Here is a 23554-nt window from a genome sequence, read left to right as displayed (position 1 = left end):
AGTGAGGTGGATGCAAGAGGAAAAAGTGAGGACCCACAATACATTCCTCTATCCCACCAACCTCACGTGAGTTTGTTCTCTTCTATCCTTATGTCCCTGTCATGCATTAATCCTATCTTCCTTCCCTTACAGGTATATCAGTCAAGCAGCACAGCCCATCCTCTAGTAGGTGACTGGACACCTACCGAGGAGGGAAGCTCCAATGACTAGTTTGGATGTTCACATGCAGGAGGCGTCGCTGCAGTCACCCGCACCCTCCAGCAGGAGAAAGATTCACATCCTGGCGGGAATAATTAGTAGGCAGACTTTTGGGTTACTCACTGGAAAGGACCTCACTTCTGATGATCCACAGCAGGCAGAGGCTGGGACATCCCAAGGATCTGGCACTTGGAGGACTACTGGAGGCCATGACACTATTGAGCTCCAGTTAGATGAGCCCTTGGAGGACTCAGCAGTCCTTCAGCTGCTGTGCCTACAAAGGTAGGGTTGTGAACATCACAAAGAGATGTCAGCTACACTCCTCAGATTGCAAGGCTGACTGAAAGAGTCCCAATGCCTTATGTCCGAGGAGATGATGCACTCCGAGACAACAAGTCAACATTGCAAGGGTGACGTCTGTCATAATATACACCAGTATATCATGGTGCAGACACACACACTGATGGACACACAGTGGGACCAATCAACACACACAACACCGCAGCCAATCACCAGTTAGAGCACACGCACTATAAAGACAGGGGGCATCAGAGTTCCCGCTCATTCGAGCTGCAGCTTCCTAGTAGGACAGAGCTCACAGCCTGTAGCACAGACATTCACCATGTGCTGAGCGCATCGACTGGTTAGGACAAGGCAAAGGTCTTTAGTTAAACGCTAGTATCGTGTTAACCCACAGTGAGAGTATGTTAAACTGTTAATGACTCAATAAAATAGTGTTGCACTATTTCAAGTGTCGGTGACCTGTATGTGTTCCACGGATCCAGAGCGCCCAACACAACATGATACCAGGAGTTGAGGGATATTAGCACTTCTTAGACCTACCTGCAAGTGATCTGCCTTCCGCCAACATTCCGTCATCCTGCAACATGGACAACATCTGCCCGCAGCCGCCGCTCCGCATCGCCGGCAACCTAGGGGCCAACTGGAAGATATTCAATCAGCGCTTCCAGCTCTTCCTTGAGGCCACAGACAGGGAGGACGCCTCGGATACCGGGAAGATTGCTCTCCTCCTATCCACGGCCGGGGACCATGCCATCCACATTTTCAATTCTCTCACTTTTGCGGATGATGAAGATAAAACAAAGTTCAAGACGGTCCTCCTCAAGTTTGACACTCACTGCAGCATAGAGGTGAATGAAAGTTTCGAGCGCTACGTGTTCCAACAGCGTTTGCAGGGTAAGGATGAACCTTTCAAATCCTTTCTCACTCACCTCCGCTTCCTTGCGCAGTCTTGCAGCTACGGGCCCACCTCCGACTCCATGATACGCGACTAGATCGTTTTTGGTGTTCAGTCGGACCCCCTATGACAGCAGCTCCTCAAAGTAAAGCAGCTCACGCTAGCGACCGCCATTGAGACCTGTGTCCTACACGAAAACGCCACAAGTCGGTATTCCCACATCCAAGTGGCTGAAACAGCGCGGCAAGGTCCCCACGGGGCGGAACGGGTCCAAGCAATTGAGCAACTCCAGGGCCTCAGCCTGGATGAGGGCGGCCATTTCGCACGCTCTACGCGGACTCCCGCGCTTGTGCGCACCAACGAGGGGACAATGACGTAGAAGAACGTAATGCGCAGGCGCGCACCAGGCACGACCGCACTGCGCATGCACGGTGGCGCAGCGAACGTGCGGTGGCGCAGCGAACGTGCTGACGCCACGACGAGTGGCAACTGTATCTCCGCCCATTTAAAACAGCAATGCCCTGCCAAATCTCGATAATGCCCAAGATGTGGCAGACTTGGCCACTATGCTGCCTTATGCCGAGCAGCTCAGCCTACCAATTCATATCACTTCAGCCAGCCTCGCAGGAATGTCCAGGCAATTCAACCCACGGTCACCGAGTCCGATGCAGACCTCCCACACAGCAGTGACACCGAGGACCTGAAGGCGCCTTTTCGAGTCGGTATCATTACAAAAAAACAGGGTGTCCCCGAAGCAAAGACACCAGCCGCTGTCTGTATACAGCATCGATCCAGAGGATGAGTGGTGTGCCACCCTGACGGTCAACCGGTCCCAAATACGATTCCACCTGGACACTTGTGCCTCTGCCAATCTTATTTTTCGATCTGACTTCCAAAGCCTTCGTGTCAAACCAGCCATCCTTCCATCAGCCTGCCAGCTATTGGATTACAATGGCAATGCCATTGATGCCAGCGGCTCGTGCCAACTTGAAGTGACGCACAGATCCTGCAAAGCCATCCTTCCTTTTGAAATCGTGGGCTCCTCGAAAGCTTCCCTGCTTCGCGCGCAGGCATGCAAGCTGTTGAACCTAGTTCAGAGAGCTCACTCTCTCTCTCCTGATGACATGTCTGCCTTTCAGGACACCGACTTCAGGGCGCAACTCAACACCATCATCAACCAGCACCACGACGTCTGTGAAGGCATGGGCACGCTCCCATACACCTACTACAAGATCTTATTGAAACAGAATGCCACGCCTGTGGTGCACGCACCTCGCAGGGTCCCAGCACCCCTCAAAGGACTGGCTCAAGCAGAGGCTGCAGGACCTCCAGGACCAAGGAGTGATTTCCAGAGTCGCGGAACCAACCAACAGGGTCAGTTCCATGGTATGTGTAACAAAGCCTTCTGGCGAATTGAGAATTTGCATTGATCCCAAGGATCTAAATCGCAATATCATGAGGGAGCATTATCCAATTCCCAAGCGCGAAGAGATCACATGCGAGATGGCTCGCGCCAAGCTCTTCACCAAACTCAACGCCTCAGAAGGATTGTGGCAAATTCAGCTCGACAAATCCAGCAGGAAACTGTGTACATTTAATACCCCCTTTGGCAGATATTGTTACAACAGGATGCCGTTATGATCATATCTGCTTCAGAAGTGTTCCATAGGATTATGGAACAAATGATGGAAGGCATTGAAGGTGTTCGCGTCTATGTCGACGACATAATCATTTGGTCCACCATCCCGCAGGAGCATGTCAGTCGCCTCCAGCGCGTATTCAAACGTATACATGAGCAGGGCCACCGCCTCAACAGAGCCAAATGCTCTTTTGGTCAGACGGAACTCAAGTTCCTAGGGGACCACATCTCCCAGTTGGGTGTGCGGCCGGATGCGGACAAGGTGGCTGCTATCACAGCCATGAAAAAGCCAGAGGACAAGAAGACGGTCCTCCGATTTCTGGGCATGGTCAACTTTTTAGAGAAGTTCATCCCTAACCTCGCCTCTCATACCACGGCTCTCAGGAACCTGGTCAGGAAGATGACAGACTTCCAATGGCTCCCTGCCCACGAGCGCGAATGGAGAGGACTCAAAACCAAACTCACCACGGCCACGGTCTTCGCTTTCTTTGATCCAGCAAAATTTTGACCGATGCCAGCCAATCTGGCATTGGGGCAGTGCTCCTGCAACGCGATGAGGCCTCATCATGGGCCCCCGTTGCATATGCGTCACGTGCCACGACCCCCACGGAGCAGCGCTACGCGCAGATAGAAAAGGAGTGCCTGGGCCTTCTGACCGGTGTGGTTACGTTTCACGATTATGTGTACGGACTTCCTCAATTCACCGTCGACCCCGACCATCGCCGCTGATCAATATAATACAGAAAGACTTGAACGACATGATGCCTCGTCTCCAGCGTATTCTTCTCAAGCTCCGGCGATAGGACTTCCAGCTGGTATACACCCCAGGCAAAGACCTCATCATTGCTGACACTCTCTCCAGGGCCGTCAACACTCCATATGACCCAGCGGGATTCGTCTGCCAGGTTGACGCCCATGTGGCCTTCGTGGCCTCCGATCTACCTGCCACGGATGAACGCCTCGTCCAAATCTGCCGCAAGACGGCGGCTGACCCTTTGCTACAGCGTGTCATGCGCCACCTAACAGACGGGTGGCTCAAGGGCCAATGCCCTCAGTTCTATAACGTCAGAAATGATCTGGCGGTAGTAGACGGGGTTCTTCTGAAACTGGACCGCATTGTCATCCCACATAGCATGCGCCTGCTCGTCCTGGAATAGCTACACGAGGGCCATCTTGGCGTGGAAAAGTGCCGCCGACGGGCCCGAGAGGCAGTGTACTGGCCCGGCAGCAATGACGACACAGCCAACACAGTGCTCAACTGCCCCACTTGTCAGCGCTTCCAGCCGGCCCAACCACGTGAGACCCTACAGCCCCATGAGTTGGTCACGTCACCTTGGACCAAGGTGGGCATCGACCTGTTCCACGCACTGGGTAGAGACTATGTCCTGATCGTGGACTACTTTTGAAATTACCTGGAGGTGATACAGTTGCACAATATCACATCGTCTGCAGTCATCTGTGCCTGTAAGGACACCTTTGCTCGACACGGCATCCCACTCACGGTTCTGTCGGACAATGGCCCCTGCTTCGCAAGCCAGGAATGGTCCAACTTTGCCAGGCTGTACAATTTTGCCCAAGTGACATCCAGTCCCCTGTACCCCCAATCCAACGGCAAAGCGGAGAAGGGAGTCCATATAGTCAAACGGCTCCTCTGCAAGGCTGCCGGTGTTGGGTCCGATTTCGACCTCGCCTTGCTGGCCTATCGCTCCGTTCCACTGGCCTGTCGCCAGCCCAATTGCTCATGGGTCGTACCCTGAGGACGACGGTGCCGTCCATTCATGTCCCAGACCTCGACCACGTTCCGGTCCTTCGACTGATGCAGCTGTCTCGTGCATAGCACAAGGTGGCTCATGACTCCCGTGCAGCTGATCGCCCCGCTCTGGCTCCAGATGACAACGTCCGCATCCATTTTCCAGGTGGTGGCTGGTCTGCAACCACTGTTGTCCTTCGGCAGGTGGCTCCCCGTTCGTTCCTGGTTCATCTACCGGATTGCTCCATTCTGCGCCGCAATCGATGCGCCCTTTGTCTCGTTCCATGCTTTCTACGTGATCCTCCACTGTCACCTCACCCTCCTGCTGACCCTGCCATCGGCTATGCAGAGATCCCTGTCACTCTGCATCCTCCTCACTCTGACGCAGTCCAGCCTGCTCCTCAGCCGGCGGCTCCCGACCCACCCTTGAGGTGGTCAACCAGAATTCGTCGCCCACCTCAGGGACTTAATTTGTGAACTTTGTGGACTTATAGACTTTCTGAATTGTTCTGTTCTTCCGTTTGATCGTTTACATGATTTGTATATAGTGCTCATCTCGTTATTCTTGTTGCACACTGTTTTTCTGCATCAGGCACCTTCCCATGTAAATAGCTTAGTTCTCATGTACATAGTCCTGTAAATATGTCTTTCGCACACACGCAGTTAGGGACATTCTCACCGTACACTAATTATTGCCACACATGTACATTCTTTTATAAAAGGGGGGGGGATGTCATAATGTACACCAGTATATCATGGTGCACACACACACACACTGATGGACACACAGTGGGACCAATCAACACACACACCGCAGCCAATCACCAGTTAAAGCACACGCACTATAAAGACAGGGGGCATCAGAGTTCCCGCTCATTCGAGCTGCAGCTTCCTAGTAGGACAGAGCTTACAGCCTGCAGCACAGACATTCACCATGTGCTGAGTGCATCGACTGGTTAGGACAAGGCAAAGGTCTTTAGTTAAAGCTAGTATCGTGTTAACCCACAGTGAGAGTATGTTAAACTGTTAATGACTCAATAAAATAGTGTTGCACTATTTCAAGTGATGGTGACCTGTACGTGTTCCACAGATCCCGAGCGCCCAACACAACAATGTCTGCAGTGGAGACCTTGGTGCAGGGTATTCAATCCATGGCAGAGGATATCCACTCCATGGTTCAGACCATGAATGCCACAGTCCTGGGCATTAACTGCATATGCAGGCGCCCGTTGGCATCCATGAGTGCCAGCACCAGAGAATGGCGGGGCTTCTGGATTTCACTCCAGCTGACCCACATTCCCATGGAGGAACCCAGGGACCCTCAAGCATCCATGGGAAGAGGATCCACTGGTGCAAAGCCCGGGCCATCCACCCAGGAGACCCTGGTGTGTCCAGCCCATTTGACTCGCTCTTCTTGTGACTGACATAGCTTCGAGAAGGGTGGCACCACCATACCCTTCCTTCCCAAAAGCAGACTGGCACCCTCCAGGTCCCAGCCCTCCAAAGGGTACCTGCTAAGTAATTTCAGTCAACAGAGCATGGCAGACAGCAGGCCGCCTCCACTTCAGCTTGGAAAACACCCAAGATATATCAGCAGGGTTAGGAAGGTAAAATAAATTAATAGTATCACAGCGTGGGCATGGTGACATAAGGCATTTTTACATCGTGAGCACTTAGAACATAGAACATTACAGCGCAGTACAGGCCCTTTGGCCCTCGATGTTGCGCCGACCTGTGAAACCAATCTAAAGCCTATTTACACTATTCCATTATCATCCATATGTTTATCCAAAGACCATTTAAATGCCCTTAATGTTGGCGAGTCCACTACTGTTGCAGGCAGGGCATTCCACGACCCTACTACCTTTGAGTAAAGAATCTACCTCTGACATCTGTCCTATATCTATCTCCCCTCAATTTAAAGCTATGTCCCCTCGTGCTAGCCATCACCATCCGAAGAAAAAGGCTCTCACTGTCCACCCTATCTAATCCTCTGATCATCTTGTATGCCTCTATTCAGTCACCTCTTAACCTTCTTCTGTCTAACGAAAACAGCCTCAAGTACCTCATCCTTCCCTCATATATCTTCCCTCCATACCAGGCAACATCCTGGTAAATCTCCTCTGCACCCTTTCCAATGCTTCCACATCCTTCCTATAATGCGGCGACCAGAACTGCACGCAATACTCCAAATGCGGCCGCACCAGAGTTTTGTACAGCTGCAACATGATCCCATGGCTCCGAAACTCAATCCCTCTATCAATAAAAGCTAACACACCGTACGCCTTCTTAATAACCCTATCAACCTGGGCGGCAACTTTCAGGGATCTATGTACATTGGCACTGAGATCTCTCTGCTCATCCACACTACCAAGAATCTTACCATTAGCCCAGTACTCTGTATTCCTGTCACTCCTTCTAAAATGAATCATTTGCCACTTCTCAGCCCAGCTCTGCAGCTTATCTATGTCCCTCTGTAACCTGCAACATCCTTCCGCACTGTCCACAACTCCACCGACTTTAGTGTTATTCGCAAATTTACTCACCCATCCTTCTACACCCTCCTCCAAGTCATTTATAAAAATGACAAACAGCAGTGGCCCCAAAACAAATCCTTGTGGTACACCACTAGTAACTGAACTCCAGGCTGAACATTTCCCATCAACCACCACCCTCTGTCTTCTTAGAGCTAGCCAATTTCTGATCCAAACCGCTAAATCACCCTCAATCCCATACCTCCATATTTTCTGCAATAGCCTACTGTGGGGAACCTTATCAAACGCTTTACTGAAATCCATATACACCACATCAACTGCTTTACCCTCGTCCACCTGTTTGGTCACCTTCTGAAAGTACTAAATAAGGTTTGTGGGGCACCACCTACCCTTCACAAAATCGTGTTGACTATCCTTAATCAAATTAATCCTTTCTAGAGGATTATAAATCCTAACTCTTATAATCCTTTCCAAGACTTTGCCCACAACAGAAGTAAGGCTCACTGGTCTATAGTTACCGGGGTTGGCTCTACTCCCCTTCTTGAACAAGGGGACAACATTTGCTATCCTCCAGTCTTCTGGCACTATTTCTGTAGACAAAGATGACTTAAAGATCAAAGCCAAAGGCTCAGCAATCTCCTCCATAGCTTCCCAGAGAATCCTAGGATATATCCCATCCGGCCCAGGGGACTTATCTGTTTTCACACTTTCCAGAATTATTAACACCTCCTCCTTATGAACCTCAATCCCGTCTAGTCTAGTAGCCTGTATCTCAGTATTCTCCTCGACAACATTGTCTTTTTCCTGTGTGAATACTGACGAAAAATATTCATTTAGCGTCTCTCCTATCTCCTCGGACTCCACTCACAACTTCCCACTACTGTCCTTGACTGGCCCTACTCTTACCCTAGTCATTCTTTTATTCCTGACATACCTATAGAAAGCTTTATGGTTTTCCTTGATCCTACCTGCCAAGGACTTCTCATGTCCCCTCCTGGCTCTTCTTAGCTCTCTCTTTAGGTCCTTCCTGGCTAACTTATAACTCTCAAGCGCCCTAACTGAACCTTGACATCTCATCTTTACATAAGCCGCCTCCTTCCTCTTGACAAGTGATTCAACTACTTTAGTGAACCACGGTTCCCTCGCTCGACCACTTCCTCCCTGCCTGACAGGTACATACTTATCAAGGACACGCAGTAGCTGTTCCTTGAACAAGCTCCACATTTCAATTGTGCCCATCCCCTGCAGTTTCCCTCCCCATCCGATGCATCTTAAGTCTTGCCTGATCGCATCATAATTGCCTTTCCCCCAGATATAACTCTTGCCCTGTGGTATATACCTATCCCTTTCCATCGCTAAAGTAAACGTAATGGAATTGTGGTCACTATCACCAAAGTGCTCACCTACCTCCAAATCTAACACCTGTCCTGGTTCATTACCCAGTACCAAATCCAATATGGCCTCTCCTCTCATTGGCCTAACTACACAGTGTGTCAGGAAACCCTCCTGCACACATTGGACAAAAAGGGACCCGTCTAAAGTACTCGAACAATAGCGTTTCCAGTCACTATTTGGAAAGTTAAAGTCCCCCATAACAACTACCCTGTTACTTTCGCTCCTATCCAGAATCATCTTTGCAATCCTTTCCTCTACATCTGTGGAACTTTTCGGAGGCCTATAGAAAACTCCCAACAGGGTGACCTCTCCTTTCCTGTTTCTAACCTCAGCCCATACTACCTCAGTAGACGAGTCCTCATCAAACGTCCTTTCTGCCAGCGTAATACTGTCCTTGACTAACAATGCCACCCATCCCCCTCTTTTACCACCTTCCCTGAGCTTACTGAAACATCTAAACCCCGGAACCTGCAAGAACCATTCCTGTCCCTGCTCTATCCATGTCTCCGAAATGGCCACATCGAAGTCCCAGGTACCAACCCATGCTGCAAGTTCACCCACCTTTTTCCGGATGCTCCTGGCGTTGAAGTAGACACACTTCAAACCACCTTCCTGCCTGCCGGTACACTCCTGCGACCTTGAAACCTTACTCATGACCTCACTACTCTCAACCTCCTGTACACTGGAGCTACAATTCAGGTTCCCATCCCCCTGCTGAATTAGTTTAAACCCTCCCGAAAAGCATTAGCAAATTTCCCCCCCCCCCCAGGATATTGGTACCCCTCTGGTTCAGGTGTAGACCATCCCATTTGTAGAGGTCCCACCTACCCCAGAATGAGACCCAATTATCCAGGTATCTGAATCCCTCCCTCCTGCACCATCCCTGTAGCCACGTGTTCAACTGTTCTCTCGCCATATTCCTCGTCTCGCTAGCACGTGGCACGGTAACAACCCAGAGATAATAACTCGGTTTGTTCTAGCTCTAAGATTCCACCCTAGCTCCCTGAATACCTGCCTTACATCCTTATGTTAGTATGTGAGCACCTATATTGTGTATTAAAATCACTTGTTGCACCCTATGTCTCCCTGCTCTCATTTGATTATTGTATGCCCTGCCATCTGTCACAAAGGTTGGACATTCCCGAATGGCGCTGTCTTCATCTCCTGTCTGCAAGGATGGCAGCTGATAGGTTGGCTTCTCCTCACACTGACATAATGCAGTGATGGTAGTGTCACCCTGCTAATGAGGAGCCCCCCACTCCCACCCTAAAGTGGCCAAGGTCACCACACAAGCCAGTCATTTGAGGAAATCGGAGTTCAGCACGAGTAACTCACTGGCTAAACCCTTGTGAGAACCATTCCTCTGGCACCAGTGACTCAGATCCTCAACGGCTACCCTAATTAACAAAGTGCCTGTATCAGCAGAGAGGGGTCGATCAGTGTGTCACCACCCTGAGATTACCCTGGAGAGCGGGAGTTCACAAGCTGCCTTAGCCGCCAGGCATTCGCAGTAGACCTTCGAGGACCAATACTCTGTCCTCACTGCAAGTCACCATCATCCTCCTGCATCGAATGGACCATGGGCAACCCCACCCTTCACATGGTAGAAGCAACATCAGGGCTGTGATTGCACTGCTACCAGTCAGGAAGGGTCACCCCCCCATGATGTGACCTCAGTAACAACTCTAGTCCTGGTAAGGCCGGCATGGTGGCGCAGCGGTTAGCACCATGACCTTAATGCCTTTTGGTAGCCTTTCAATCATGCATTTGTCATAAATCACACTGTTACCAGGTTACCATTAGTTTTCAGCTCTGATGAAAAGTCAGACTTGAAACAGCAATTCAAGTTTTTCTCTCTACAGTTTGAGCACTTGCAGCATTGTATTTTTATTTCAGATTTCCAGCAACTACAGCATTTTGCTTGAGTACCATTATTTTTCAGTCTAACTGCTGTGCAAACAATGATATAAATTGGCAATAGTCAATTTTCTGGTTGATTACTAAGTAAACAATCATAAATTCTATCCCATATCTTTTCAAAAATTCCGTTATCTACTTATTGGTTTATCAAGATTTTATTTAACGTCTGAAAATACTTTAATGGTTATTGATACAGATGTAGAATATTTTGACCTACCTTAAATAGATCTGTATGTTGAGGAAGGGCAGCAGGAGAATAGGCCGGATCCATTCTTGTAAACTCCTCTGCAAAGTTGCTGACATCTAGTTCATTTCGGATAACTGGTTTGACTGGAGGTTTAATTGCCTTGATTGCTAAATCTCTCCAGTTTAGGCCCTGAAGACATATTTGTAAACATATATTTAGAGAAAGCCTATAAATAACCATTTCAAATTATATGAATTTGAGGCAGAGTTAAAAATACAAGTTGTTCAACATGAAATATGAAAAACCATCTTTTAGAAACTAATATTCACAAATTGTAAGGTAGTATTAGCTTCATTCTTCAATCGTCAATACCTCCCACACAACTACTAACTTATTTAATAGGAACCGAGAGGAGTAGCAATGTAACATGACATGTTTTGTTGTTTTGGGTGCTGCTTTATGGATCAATATTGGTTGCCAAGATGAGAGACAGCTATGAATTTATAATTTAGAATAATGCTTCTGTTTCCCAACAATTGTTTTGAACAAGCAATCTAAAGAAATAGATGCAAAGGTTTAATTGTACATGGATAGTTACAAAATGTATCTATAAACAACACCTACCACATAAAAACATGAGAAACATGTGAGTTACCAATGTGTTTCTGGCAGAATTTGCTGAACAGAAGCATGGGTCACAGAACTAGACCAATAATGTTAATGGATCTGTCTGAAAGCTGGCAGCTACCACTGAGGATAGCTCTATGCCAAGAACACCAATTTTGATTTATATTCCATAATCCTCAACGAATACTTTGTTCATACCCAGTGTTGTCCAATATGTTAGTCACCACCTGTGGCCAATTAAAAATGATGCGTATAATTTCAGCTATGGTTAGTAATTAAAAATGAATAATACACTACTGTTCAGCATCTGATCTGAATACTCATATTCATGATGTATGCATGTGCACTTAACCTTTTGGGTATTTGTTGACAAAATGCCAAGATGGAAACCAGAGTGTGCAAGTGTGCTTTAATCATCGTGTATAATTAACTTCCTAGGCAACTGCATGTTTATTATCTGCTAAAATAGATTGCAATGTCAGCACCATGGAAACACCAGCAGCAGACAGGGATCCCCAATTCAACATGCAAATAACTGTGGCCAAAAAATAATTTTGTTTTATTATCCAGCAATAATTTCAATGTCGAAACAAAGATGCATACAATGCAAATAGAAAAAGAAACAATATTTCCACTGAGGCAACATCTTACTCAAAGCTTTGTTCTTCAAAAATACTGAAATAAACAGTGTGCTGATAAAGAGATTCCACTTTACATACTGATCCTGCTTCAGAAGTAATTCAATTAATTCTAATAACCTTAGGTATTAACCAATATGGTCATGGTTAAAGCAGCCAGTTATTAGGACTTACAATGAGTCAATAAACAGTACATCACAAACACCAATGTTTATAAAAGATACACTGTTAGGAAAGCACTGTTAGGAAAGCAAAGGTAGTTTTATGGGATTTATACTTGTATCGGTAGAGACTAGAAATAAGGTATAGTTTTAAGTGGATTTAATTTAATGTTTCTGTGCCTGGAAGGGTAAAACCTATAGTTAGATTCATGCATGTGTGGGGTTGGTTTCAATTACAACGGTGATTCTATTGTGCTTAGAGAAGGCCATGGTGTGAAGAGTAAATAAACTCTCAGTGGGTGCTTAGTAACTGAGGCCTTGTAAAGAAGCCTAAGTTAGTTGAGCTAATTGTACTGCAGTTGGAGATACGTAGTGAGAGAGAAGGCAGTTCTCATAGCTTTGCAGTTTGTTTTAAAACACTAAAGAGGGAACAGCTCTCCCAGCCTTGCTAGAAGAAAAGCCATACTGTGGAGTAATGGTTAAGAAAACAAATTCTGGAAACCCAAAATGCAGCTAGTTTGGGCTGAGATTTGTGGCATGGGTGCGTTTGCTGTATGTGGCGCCAAGAGTGAGGGTGAGGACGAATGATATGATCTCACAAAGTTTTGACTTACACAGGGGTACGAGGCATGGGTGCGCTGGCCATAGAGCCATTGGCGATGGCTCTCAGAGGGTCGGCGGAGTGGAGAGAGATTATGAGGGGACAGAGGGAACATTGGATGTCGCTCTATGCCGATGACCTCTTGCTGTATGTTTCGGATCCATTAGAGAGTATGGGAAGGATTATGGGCTAGTTGGGAAAGTTTGAATGTAGGGAAAAGCGAGGTATTCCCGGTGAATGAGCTGGCACAGTGGGCTAATTTAGAGGGGATGCCATTTACAGTAGCGAGGGATAGGTTTAGATATTTGGGGATTCAGGTAGCGAGGGAATGGACGGGGCTCCATAAGTGGAAGAGACTAGGGAGGATCTTAGGAGGTGGGATACACGGCACTTTACGTTGGCGGGGAGGATCCAAGTGGTGAAAATGAATATACTGCCGAGGTTCATGTTTATCTTTCAGGATCTCCCGATCTTTATACCAAAGGCCTTTTTTCGGAAAGTGGACATGATCATCTCGGACTTTGTATTGGCGGGGAAGGTGCCAAGGGTGGGGAGGACCTGGCTACAGAGACAGAGGCAGCAGGGGTGGTTGGTGTTGCTGAACTTGCTTCATTTTTTTTGGGTGGCGAATATGGACAAGGTGCAGCGGTGGTGGGAAGGGGAAAGGGTAGAGTGGGTTAGGGTGGAGGAGGAATCTTGTAAGAGGTCTAGTTAGAGGGCTATGGTGACGGCAGCATCGCCAATAGCTCGGAGTAGGTATTCAGGGAGCCCAGTGGTGCAGTCCACGGTGAAGATATGGAATCAGCTGAGGAGGCATTTTAGGATCGAAGGGATGTCAGTGCTAACGCCGCTGTGCGAGAATCATGGGTTTGAGCTGGGAGGGATGGATAGTGTATATAGGCGGGGGGAAGTGGGGCTGGTCCAGGTGAGGGATTTGTATTTGGAGGACGGGTTCGCCAGTCTCGAGGAGCTAAGGGAGAGGGTAGAGTTGACGAGGGGTAGAGTTCAGGTATCTGCAGGTTAGGAAAGGTCTGGAAGGGATTCCCTAGGTTGTCGGGATACACCCTGCTGGAGTGACTGCTGCTTCCGGATGTGGAAGGGGAAGGAAAAATTGGGGATAGTGGCTGGTGGAGCAGGGAGGTGAGCGGGTGGTGAAGATCAAGGAGAAATGGGAAACGGAGTTAGGAGGGAAGATCAAATGGGGAGTATGGAATGAGGCACTGCGAAGGGTGAACGGGACCTCCTCTTGTGCAAGAATGAGCCTGATACAGTTTAAGGTGGTGCACAGGGTGCATATGACTCGGGCGAGAATGAGTGGTTCTTTCAGGGAGTAGCAGATGAGTGTGAGAGGTGTGGGCGGGGGCCAGTGAATCACGCAAACATGTTTTGGGGTTGCGAAAAATTGGGAAGATTCAGGGTGGGAGTGTTCGCGGTCTTAGCCAGGATAGTGGAGGAGGAGGTGGACCCGGGCTCTTTGGTGGCGATATTTGGGGGTTTCAGAGAAGCCGGAGCTCATGGAGAGGAGGAAGGCCGATGTCGTGGTCTTCGCCTGTCTGATTGCACGGCAACGAATTTTGCTGGAGTGGCGGTCGGCATCGCCACCGGGGGTAGCAGCAAGGTTGGGTGGCCTGTACGACTTCCTGCGGTTAGAGAAGATAAAGTATGAGTTAAGGGGGACTTCCGGGTGCGGCGATGACCAGCTGAGTCGCACGTTTCGGCAGCTCCCTGTGAAACGGACTTTTGGGCTCTTGATAGGAGCCCCAACGGCAATTTTAACGGCTGAAAACACCGTGTGGTAAACCAGAAGGGTGTTCCCCCTGGACACGGATGGAAAAAGGAGAGGAAAGTGGCCGGATTGCAGCGGATCCTTTGGAACAACGGCAAGGAAGGCAAGCAGAAACCAAGATGGCGTCGGAAGGTGGCAGTTTCATATGGGGCCCTGAACAACAAGAGTTTTTGAAACGCTGCGTGGAGGAGATAAAAAAGGAAATGAAGAAAGAGTTGTTGGCCCCGATATTACAGGCGATTGAAGGGCTGAAAGAGGAACAAAAGACCCAGGAGCAGGAGCTTCGGGTCGTGAAGGCGAAAGCAGCAGAAAATGAAAACGACATACAGGGCCTGGTGGTGAAGTCGGAGATACAGGAGGCACACCAGAAACGATCTGTGGAGAGGTTGGAGGCACTGGAAAATAACGCAAGGAGGAACAACTTGAGGATTCTTGGCCTTCCTGAAGGTGTGGAGGGGGCGGACGTCGGGGCATATGTGAGCACGATGCTGCACTCGTTAATGGGAGTGGAGGCCCCGACGGGTCCGTTGGAGGTGGAGGGAGCATACCGAGTTATGGTGCAAGGATCGAGAGCAGGAGAAGCTCCCAGAGCCATAGTGGTGAGATTTCTCCGTTTTAAGGATAGAGAAATGGTCCTTAGATGGGCGAAGAAAACTCGGTGTAGTAAATGGGAGAACGCGGTGATCCGCGTCTATCAAGATTGGAGTGCGGAGGTGGCGAGAAGGAGGGCGAGCTTTAATCGGGCCAAAGCGGTACTTCACAAAAAAAAGATAAAGTTTGGAATGCTGCAACCGGCAAGACTGTGGGTCACATATCAAGGGAGGCACCACTACTTTGAGACGGCGGATGAAGCGTGGACTTTTATTGTAGAAGAAAAATTGGAATGATTGGACTACGAAAATGAACGTTTGGACAAAGTGGCGGGACGAGTGGGGGGGGGGGGGCGAAGAGGGATTGTATGATTAATCCTGCGGTATGGTAACTTTTCTTTCTCCCACAGGTGGTGATGGGGGGAGGTGGGGAGGGAGAGGAGATGGGGCGTTGGCCATGGGAGGCGGGGCCGAGGGAGAGGCGCGGGCTTGGTTCCCGCGCTATGATAATTATGGCGGGAATAGAGAAGCAGGAAGGAGGGGGCGCCGCACGGGGCGAGCCGTGATCACGGGGGGAAGCCGAGGTCAGCCAGAGTTTGCTGACTTCTGGGAGCAACATGGGGGGAGTAATTACGCTAGCGGGGGGGGAGGGGGGAATTACTGGGTTGCTGCTGCTGGGGAAAGGGGGGAGTGGGTACGGGAAAGGATGGGCGGGGGGGGCACCGTTTGGGAGAAATACAGCCGCGTGGGAACTGGGCGAGAAGCTGGAAAAAGATGATGGCTAACCGGCAAGGGGGGGGGGGGGGTGGGGGGGGGGGGGTGGGAAGCCCCCCAACTCGGCTGATCACGTGGAACGTGAGGGGGCTTAACGGGCCGATAAAGAGGGCACGAGTACTCGCACACCTTAAGAAACTTAAAGCAGATGTGGTCATGTTACAGGAAACGCACCTGAAACTGATAGATCAGGTTAGGTTGCGCAAAGGATGGGTAGGGCAGGTGTTCCATTCGGGGCTGGATGCGAAAAACAGGGGGGTGGCTATATTAGTGGGGAAGCGGGTAATGTTCGAGGCAAAGACTATAGTGGCGGATAACGGGGGCAGATACGTGATGGTGAGTGGCAAATTACAGGGAGAGATGGTGGTGTTGGTAAACGTGTATGCCCCGAATTGGGACGATGCCAATTTTATGAGGCGAATGCTAGGACGCATCCCAGACCTAGAGACCGGAAAGCTGATAATGGGGGGAGACTTTAACACGGTGTTGGAACCAAGGCTGGATAGGTCGAAGTCCAGGACTGGTAGGAGGCCGGCAGCAGCCAAGGTGCTTAAGGATTTTATGGAGCAGATGGGAGGGGTGGACCCGTGGAGATTCAGTAGACCAAGGAGTAAGGAGTTCTCGTTTTTCTCCTATGTCCATAAAGTCTATTCACGCATAGACTTTTTTGTGTTGGGTAGGGCATTGATCCCGAGGGTGAGGGGAACGGAATATACGGCTATAGCCATTTCGGATCATGCCCCACACTGGGTAGACTTGGAGATAGGGGAGGAAACAAGAGGGCGTCCACCCTGGAGAATGGACATGGGACTAATGGCGGATGAGGGGGTGTGCTTAAGGGTGAGGGGATGCATTGAAAAGTACTTGGAACTCAATGACAATGGGGAGGTTCAGGTGGGAGTGGTCTGGGAGGCGTTGAAGGCGGTGGTTAGGGGGGAGCTGATATCAATAAGGACACATAAAGGGAAGCAGGAGAGTAAGGAACGGGAGCGGTTGTTGCAAGAACTTTTGAGGGTGGACAGACAGTATGCGGAAGCACCGGAGGAGGGACTGTATAGGGAAAGGCAAAGGCTGCATGTGGAATTTGACTTGCTGACCACAGGCACTGCAGAGGCACAATGGAGGAAGGCGCAGGGTGTACAGTATGAATATGGAGAGAAGGCGAGCAGATTGCTGGCACACCAATTGAGGAAAAGGGGAGCAGCGAGGGAAATAGGGGGGGTGAGAGACGAAGATGGAGAGACGGAACGGGGAGCGGAGAGAGTGAATGAAGTGTTTAAGACATTTTATAAAAAATTGTATGAAGCTCAACCCCCGGATGGGAGGGAGAGAATGATGGAGTTTTGGATCGGCTGGAAATTCCCAAGGTGGAAGAGCAGGAAAGGATGGGATTGGGAGCACAGATCACGGTAGAAGAAGTGGTGAAAGGAATTAGGAACATGCAGACGGGAAAGGCCCCGGGACCGGACGGATTCCCAGTTGAATTTTACAGAAAATATTTGGACTTGCTCGCCCCGCTACTGACGAGGACCTTCAACGAGGCAAAGGAAAGGGGACAACTGCCCCCGACTATGTCAGAAGCAACGATATCGCTTCTTTTAAAGAAGGAAAAGGATCCGCTACAATGCGGGTCCTACAGACCAATCTCCCTCCTCAATGTAGATGCCAAGGTCTTGGCCAAGGTAATGGCAATGAGAATAGAGGAATGTGTCCCGGGGGTGGTTCATGAGGACCAAACTGGGTTTGTGAAGGGGAGACAGCTGAACACGAACATACGGAGGTTGTTAGGGGTAATGATGATGGCCCCACCAGAGGGTGAAACGGAGATAGTAGTGGCGCTGGATGCCGAGAAAGCATTTGATAGAGTGGAGTGGGATTATCTGTGGGAGTGTTGAGGAGATTTGGGTTCGGAGAGGGGTATGTTAGATGGGTGCAGCTGTTGTATAGGGCCCCAGTGGCGAGTGTGGTCACGAAATGGACGGGGATCGGCATATTTTCGGCTCCATAGAGGGACAAGGCAGGGATGTCCTCTGTCCCCATTACTGTTTGCACTGGCGATTGAGCCCCTGGTGATAGCGCTGAGAGGTTCCAAGGGATGGAGGGGAATACTTAGGGGAGGAGAAGAACACCGGGTATCTTTATATGCGGATGATCTGCTACTATATGTGGCGGATCCAGCGGAGGGGATGCCAGAAATAATGCGGATACTTGGGGAGTTTGGGGATTTTTCAGGGTATAAATTGAACATGGGGAAGAGTGAGCTGTTTGTGGTGCATCCAGGGGAGCAGAGTAGAGAAATAGAAGACCTACCGTTGAGGAAGGTAACAAGAGACTTTCGTTACCTGGGGATCCAGATAGCTCAGAATTGGGGCACATTGCACAGGCTAAATTTGACGCGGTTGGTGGAACAGATGGAGGAAGATTTCGAGAGATGGGATATGGTAGCATTGTCAATGGCAGGGAGGGTGCAGGCGGTTAAGATGGTGGTCCTCCCGAGATTCCTTTTTGTGTTTCAGTGTCTCCCGGTGGTGATCACGAAGGCTTTTTTCAAAAGGATAGAAAAGAGTATCATGGGTTTTGTTTGGGCCGGGAAGACTCCGAGAGTGAGGAAGGGATTCTTACAGCGTAGTAGGGATAGGGGGGGGCTGGCGCTACCGAGCCTAAGTGAGTATTATTGGGCCGCTAATATTTCAATGGTGAGTAAGTGGATGGGAGAGGAGGAAGGAGCGGCGTGGAAGAGATTAGAGAGGGCGTCCTGTAGGGGGACCAGCCTGCAGGCTATGGTGACAGCCCCATTGCCGTTCTCACCAAGGAACTATACCACGAGTCCGGTGGTGGTAGCTACACTGAAGATTTGGGGACAGTGGAGACGACATAAGGGAAAGACCGGAGCACTGGGGGGGTCCCCGATAAGAAACAACCATAGGTTTGCCCCGGGGGGGAATGGATGGGGGATATGGAATGTGGCAAAGAGCAGGTATAACGCAATTGAAAGATCTATTTGTGGATGGGAAGTTTGCGAGTCTGGGAGCGCTGACCGAGAAATATGGGTTGCCCCAAGGGAATGCATTCAGGTACATGCAATTGAGGGCTTTTGCGAGGCAACAGGTGAGGGAATTCCCGCAGCTCCCGACACAAGAGGTGCAGGACAGAGTCATCTCAAAGAAATGGGTGGGGGACGGTAAGGTGTCGGATATATATAGGGAAATGAGAGACGAAGGGGAGACTATGATGGACGAACTAAAAGGGAAATGGGAAGAAGAGCTAGGGGAGGAGATTGAGGAGGGGATGTGGGCAGATGCCCTAAACAGGGTAAACTCGTCGTCCTCGTGCGCCAGGCTAAGCCTGATTCAGTTTAAGGTATTACACAGGGCACATATGACTGGAACACGGCTCAGTAAATTTTTTGGGGTGGAGGATAGGTGTGCGAGGTGCTCGAGAAGCCCAGCGAATCATACCCATATGTTTTGGTCATGCCCGGCACTGCAGGGGTTTTGGATGGGGGTGACAAAGGTGCTTTCGAAAGTAGTAGGAGTCCGGGTCGAACCAAGCTGGAGGTTGGCTATATTTGGGGTTGCACAAGAGCCGGGAGTGCAGGAGGCGAAAGAGGCCGATGTTTTGGCCTTTGCGTCCCTAGTAGCCCGGCGCAGAATATTGCTAATGTGGAAAGAAGCCAAGCCCCCGGGGGTGGAGACCTGGATAAATGATATGGCGGGGTTCATAAAGTTAGAGCGGATTAAGTTCGTCCTAAGGGGGTCGGCTCAAGGGTTTACTAGGCGGTGGCAACCGTTCGTCGAATATCTTGCGGAAAGATAGATAGGGGAGAACAAAGAAGGCAGCAGCAGCGGCCCAGGACTTGGGGGGGGGGGGGGGGGGGGGGGGGGGGAGGGATGGGGGGGGGGGGTGTGGCCTGAGACAAGGCAGTTGCCAATTAGGGCTAGTTTTTATTTTTTGTTATTTAATATTTATTTATTTGTTGTTGTTTTTGTTTAAATTTAAAAAGGTCATTATTATCTGTATTGTTACAATGTTGTGTAAAGGATGCACAATGTACTGTGTTGGTTGACCAAAAATTTTCAATAAAATATTATTTTTTAAAAAAAAGTATGAGTTAAGGGGTTCAGCAGGGGAATCTAAGAAAAGGTGGGGGATGTTTGTGACCATGTTCGAGGAGCTATTCGTCGCAGGGGGGGAAAAATTTGTACAGACTGTATAGTTGATTGTTGGGAAGTATGTTTCCCGGGGTGTTTATTTGCTGTAACCTGCTTTGATACATGTTTGTAATAAAATAAGTTTTTTTTTAAACTGGAGTAATTTCTGAGTGATACAGCACCTGGAAAAAGGCATGAGATTTTATCTCTCCAGCTCCAGTTGGCCCTGAACCAAGCCTTTGTTTAGGATCTTTCATCAACAGTTTCTGTATTAAATTCTTGGCAGTGGGCTGCATCTCCACAGAGAATGGAGGGTCATTTTTTAAGATTCGCCTAAGAAAGAATACAATTATTATTTCAAGACTTGTATTTGAAAGACATTTCCACAATGAACAAGAATGAAACATCTGCAATATTTAGAATGGAAATTTAGTCAGATTAAGCTGATATAATTTACATAAAGGAAAACAATCTGATATTTTGAGGATAAACTTGCTACCACTGATAATGAATGCTAATAGTTCCTCCAAATTTGCTTGAAGCTGTGATAGCTTGGCATTTCACCATAACAATTTTTTGGTTCATGGAAGTAAAGATTCCCTTCCAACTTGAGTCTGAAAAATGCTGTGTGCCAAGCTCCTACTGTGAGTGATGCAAAGCAGTCCTGGCAAATGTCTGTATGCTGTATTTCCTGTGACTTCTCCACCTCCAACCCTTTCGATGTAGGAAGGTTCACTACCTTCATTCATCACTTCCTGATAGGGCCATTCCTGAAATTTGGAACTCAGCAGTGTGGAAATCATTGGAAGTGATGTTCCCCTACTTGTGCACAACATGGGCTTTAAACAGAAGAATTTTTAAAATCTATTCAATCCGGAAAATGTAAATCTCAATTAAAAATGAATTTAAACTTAAACTTTTTTTCCTATCCTCATTTATTCATTTGTGTGAAAACCGTAGAACTTCAAGCAGTTGGTAAAATGCATCTGTGAATTTATTAATGTATAGTACAGAAAATGTTAATATTTAGTGTTGTAACTCAAACATCAGTGGAATGAAAAATGCTACTCAGACAAATGGGGAAACTGGAGTTTAAATAAAAAATTAATCTATTACAAAAAATTAATTTGGAATGGTGAAAATTTGCATGCAGTTACATATAGTGAATACAGATCCAAAGCTATTATTAGATACTTGTGCAATTTATGAATAGTGCTGAAGGCTCAGTGGTTTCATTATGCAAAGTCTATGTTACCTGGACGGCACGGTGGTGCAGTGGTTAGCACTGCTGCCTCACGGCACTGAGGACCAGGGTTCATTCCCGGCCCCGGGTCACTGTCCGTGTGAAGTTTGCACATTCTCCCCGTATCTGCATGGGTCTCACCCCCACAACCCAAAGATGTGCATGGTGGTGGATTTGCCACGCTCAATTGCCCCTTAATTGGAAAAAAAATTGGGTACTCTAAATTTTTTTTTAAAAAGTCTTATGTTACCTTATGTTTTTTTACGTGTTCAGATTTAAATTGTAAAATAGTTTCAATATGCATGCTCGATCTGAATCTCTGGCTTCTTTTTGAGATCTGTGTAACCTTGCATAGTCTGTTGATAGGTGTTGTAAAGGTAGCTTGTGGCAAATTGTACCCGTTTCAGATTAATAATTGCAGCAGGAATGTTATCTCCACTGCAAGCTCATGTGGAAATAGGTACAGTATATCCTGCTACAATCTCACATCCTGTGTGAAAAAAACAATTTGCTGCAATCCTTTCCTCCTTAAACATCATATTTTACAGGAATAGCTGTTGGCACAGTGTTTTCTGGGACATTACTGGAAATAAAGCTTCAGTTGTGGTTGTTGACAGGAAAGAGATGGTTGCCTGAATTGGTTAATCTTACTCTTGAGACAATTAACTCTGCAAGAAGGTAGCTAAAATAGCCCATCTTTAAGCAATGTGGATGGTATATTTCAGAAATCGTAATAGAGTGTTTTTTAAATAAAGATTTCAGTAGCATATTTTTAAAGTTCAAAGAATGCTTTTCTTGAGGCATTATATAGTTTGATAATCAAAGCAATAGATTCAAACAGAAGAGGAAAGAAGCATGAATTACAACCTCAGTAATCACAAACTTAATGATGCCTGATTTGGGGCTCTTTTGAATTATTGTTTTCTTAATGATGGTGCTGGTATTTGTCTTGATTCAAAAAGGGCACATGTCACCATAGCACTAAAAGTGATCATACAAAATTGTGCAACTCAGATTGCCCTTCCTTCCTATCTGAATAAAACAAATGTGAAAATGTTGAAAAATCAGACTGTACATTTGACAAAGGGATTAAATGTAAAAAAACAATAATGTTTTATTCAATAAATTGTACATCAGAGCCATTCTTTTCATTGTGTTCAACAGTGTAATTTCTGTAGAATATGAAAAATACTATCAACGCCACCTTGAGATTTCCGACTGAGAATTTTTTGCACCGTCCACAGTGAAAGGCGACGCTCCAGTCAATAGCTCATACACAAGGACCCCAAGACTCCACCAATCAACTGCCTGTTGAGAAGCAATTAAATAACTTGTGTCAGTTCTGGCTCAGTGGTAGCATTTTCATCAAAATGTTGTGGGTCCAAGTCCCACTGTAGATTTCAACATATAAATAAAGCTGACACTCCAGTACAGTACTGAAGGAGAGTTACATTGATGAAGGTGTTATCTTTCAGATGAGACATTAAATCAAGGCTTCATTTGCCTCAGGTAGAAGCAAAAGATTCCATGTTGAAATGGTGGAGAGTTCCCCTGCTATCCTGACCAATATTTATCCCTTAACCAATAGAAAAAAAAAATGGATCATTATCGCATTGCTCTATATGGAGCTTGCAGTGTGCAAGCTGGTTGCTACTTCTCCTCAATTAAAACAGTGACTACACAATCACTGCAAAGTGCTTTGGGATGTCCTGAGGTTGTGAAAGGCACAAATATAAAAACTAGCTCTTTCTTCAACAATAACAAGAAATAAAGATTTCTCAAATTAATAGATAGCTATTTTAATGCAGGTTACAGTAACATGCCTAAAATGAACCACTACTTCCCAAAACTTATTAGAGGTGTTCAGCAAAATTAGACTTTTTTTCTGCTTAAATTCCAGAACGCACCAGATTCCAGGGTATGAGGGAGAGAAAAAGGACACATGGATGCACAACATCAGTCTCCATTTCATTTGCACATAACATGCATTTCCATCAGTAATCTCAGATGAGGGCTCAGCATTTCACTATGCATGCACTATAGCACTGTCTTCATCAACAACCTTGTCAATAGGGCCCAAGCCATTTGCTCTGTATTCAAGCCTGATGCTGAAATAGGGCGCATCAAAGACATCCTGTGGGATAATCAGATAATTTTGCGCCGTATATCACGAAAAGATATCTTTAATTTTACTAATTGCT

At 47.7% G+C, this 23554-nt stretch overlaps 1 protein-coding gene across 2 annotated transcripts in view; it reads right to left on the bottom strand.

Annotated features, from left to right (window-relative positions):
* The window catches only part of LOC140424188 (ribosomal protein S6 kinase alpha-5-like), a 201724-nt gene that overhangs the window by 34135 nt on the left and 144035 nt on the right, over window positions 1–23554 (bottom strand). For both annotated transcript variants that reach the window (XM_072507844.1, XM_072507846.1), the window contains 3 exons: window positions 22558–22661; window positions 20293–20443; window positions 10813–10971 (listed from right to left, as the gene is read on the bottom strand). In XM_072507844.1, coding sequence (XP_072363945.1) covers window positions 10813–10971; window positions 20293–20443; window positions 22558–22661 — 414 coding nt within the window. The remainder of the gene's footprint in view (window positions 1–10812; window positions 10972–20292; window positions 20444–22557; window positions 22662–23554) is intronic.

Source organism: Scyliorhinus torazame, chromosome 1 (assembly GCF_047496885.1).
Source record: "Scyliorhinus torazame isolate Kashiwa2021f chromosome 1, sScyTor2.1, whole genome shotgun sequence".
Taxonomy (NCBI): Eukaryota; Metazoa; Chordata; class Chondrichthyes; order Carcharhiniformes; family Scyliorhinidae; genus Scyliorhinus; species Scyliorhinus torazame.
This window is presented reverse-complemented; position numbering and strand designations above follow the sequence as displayed.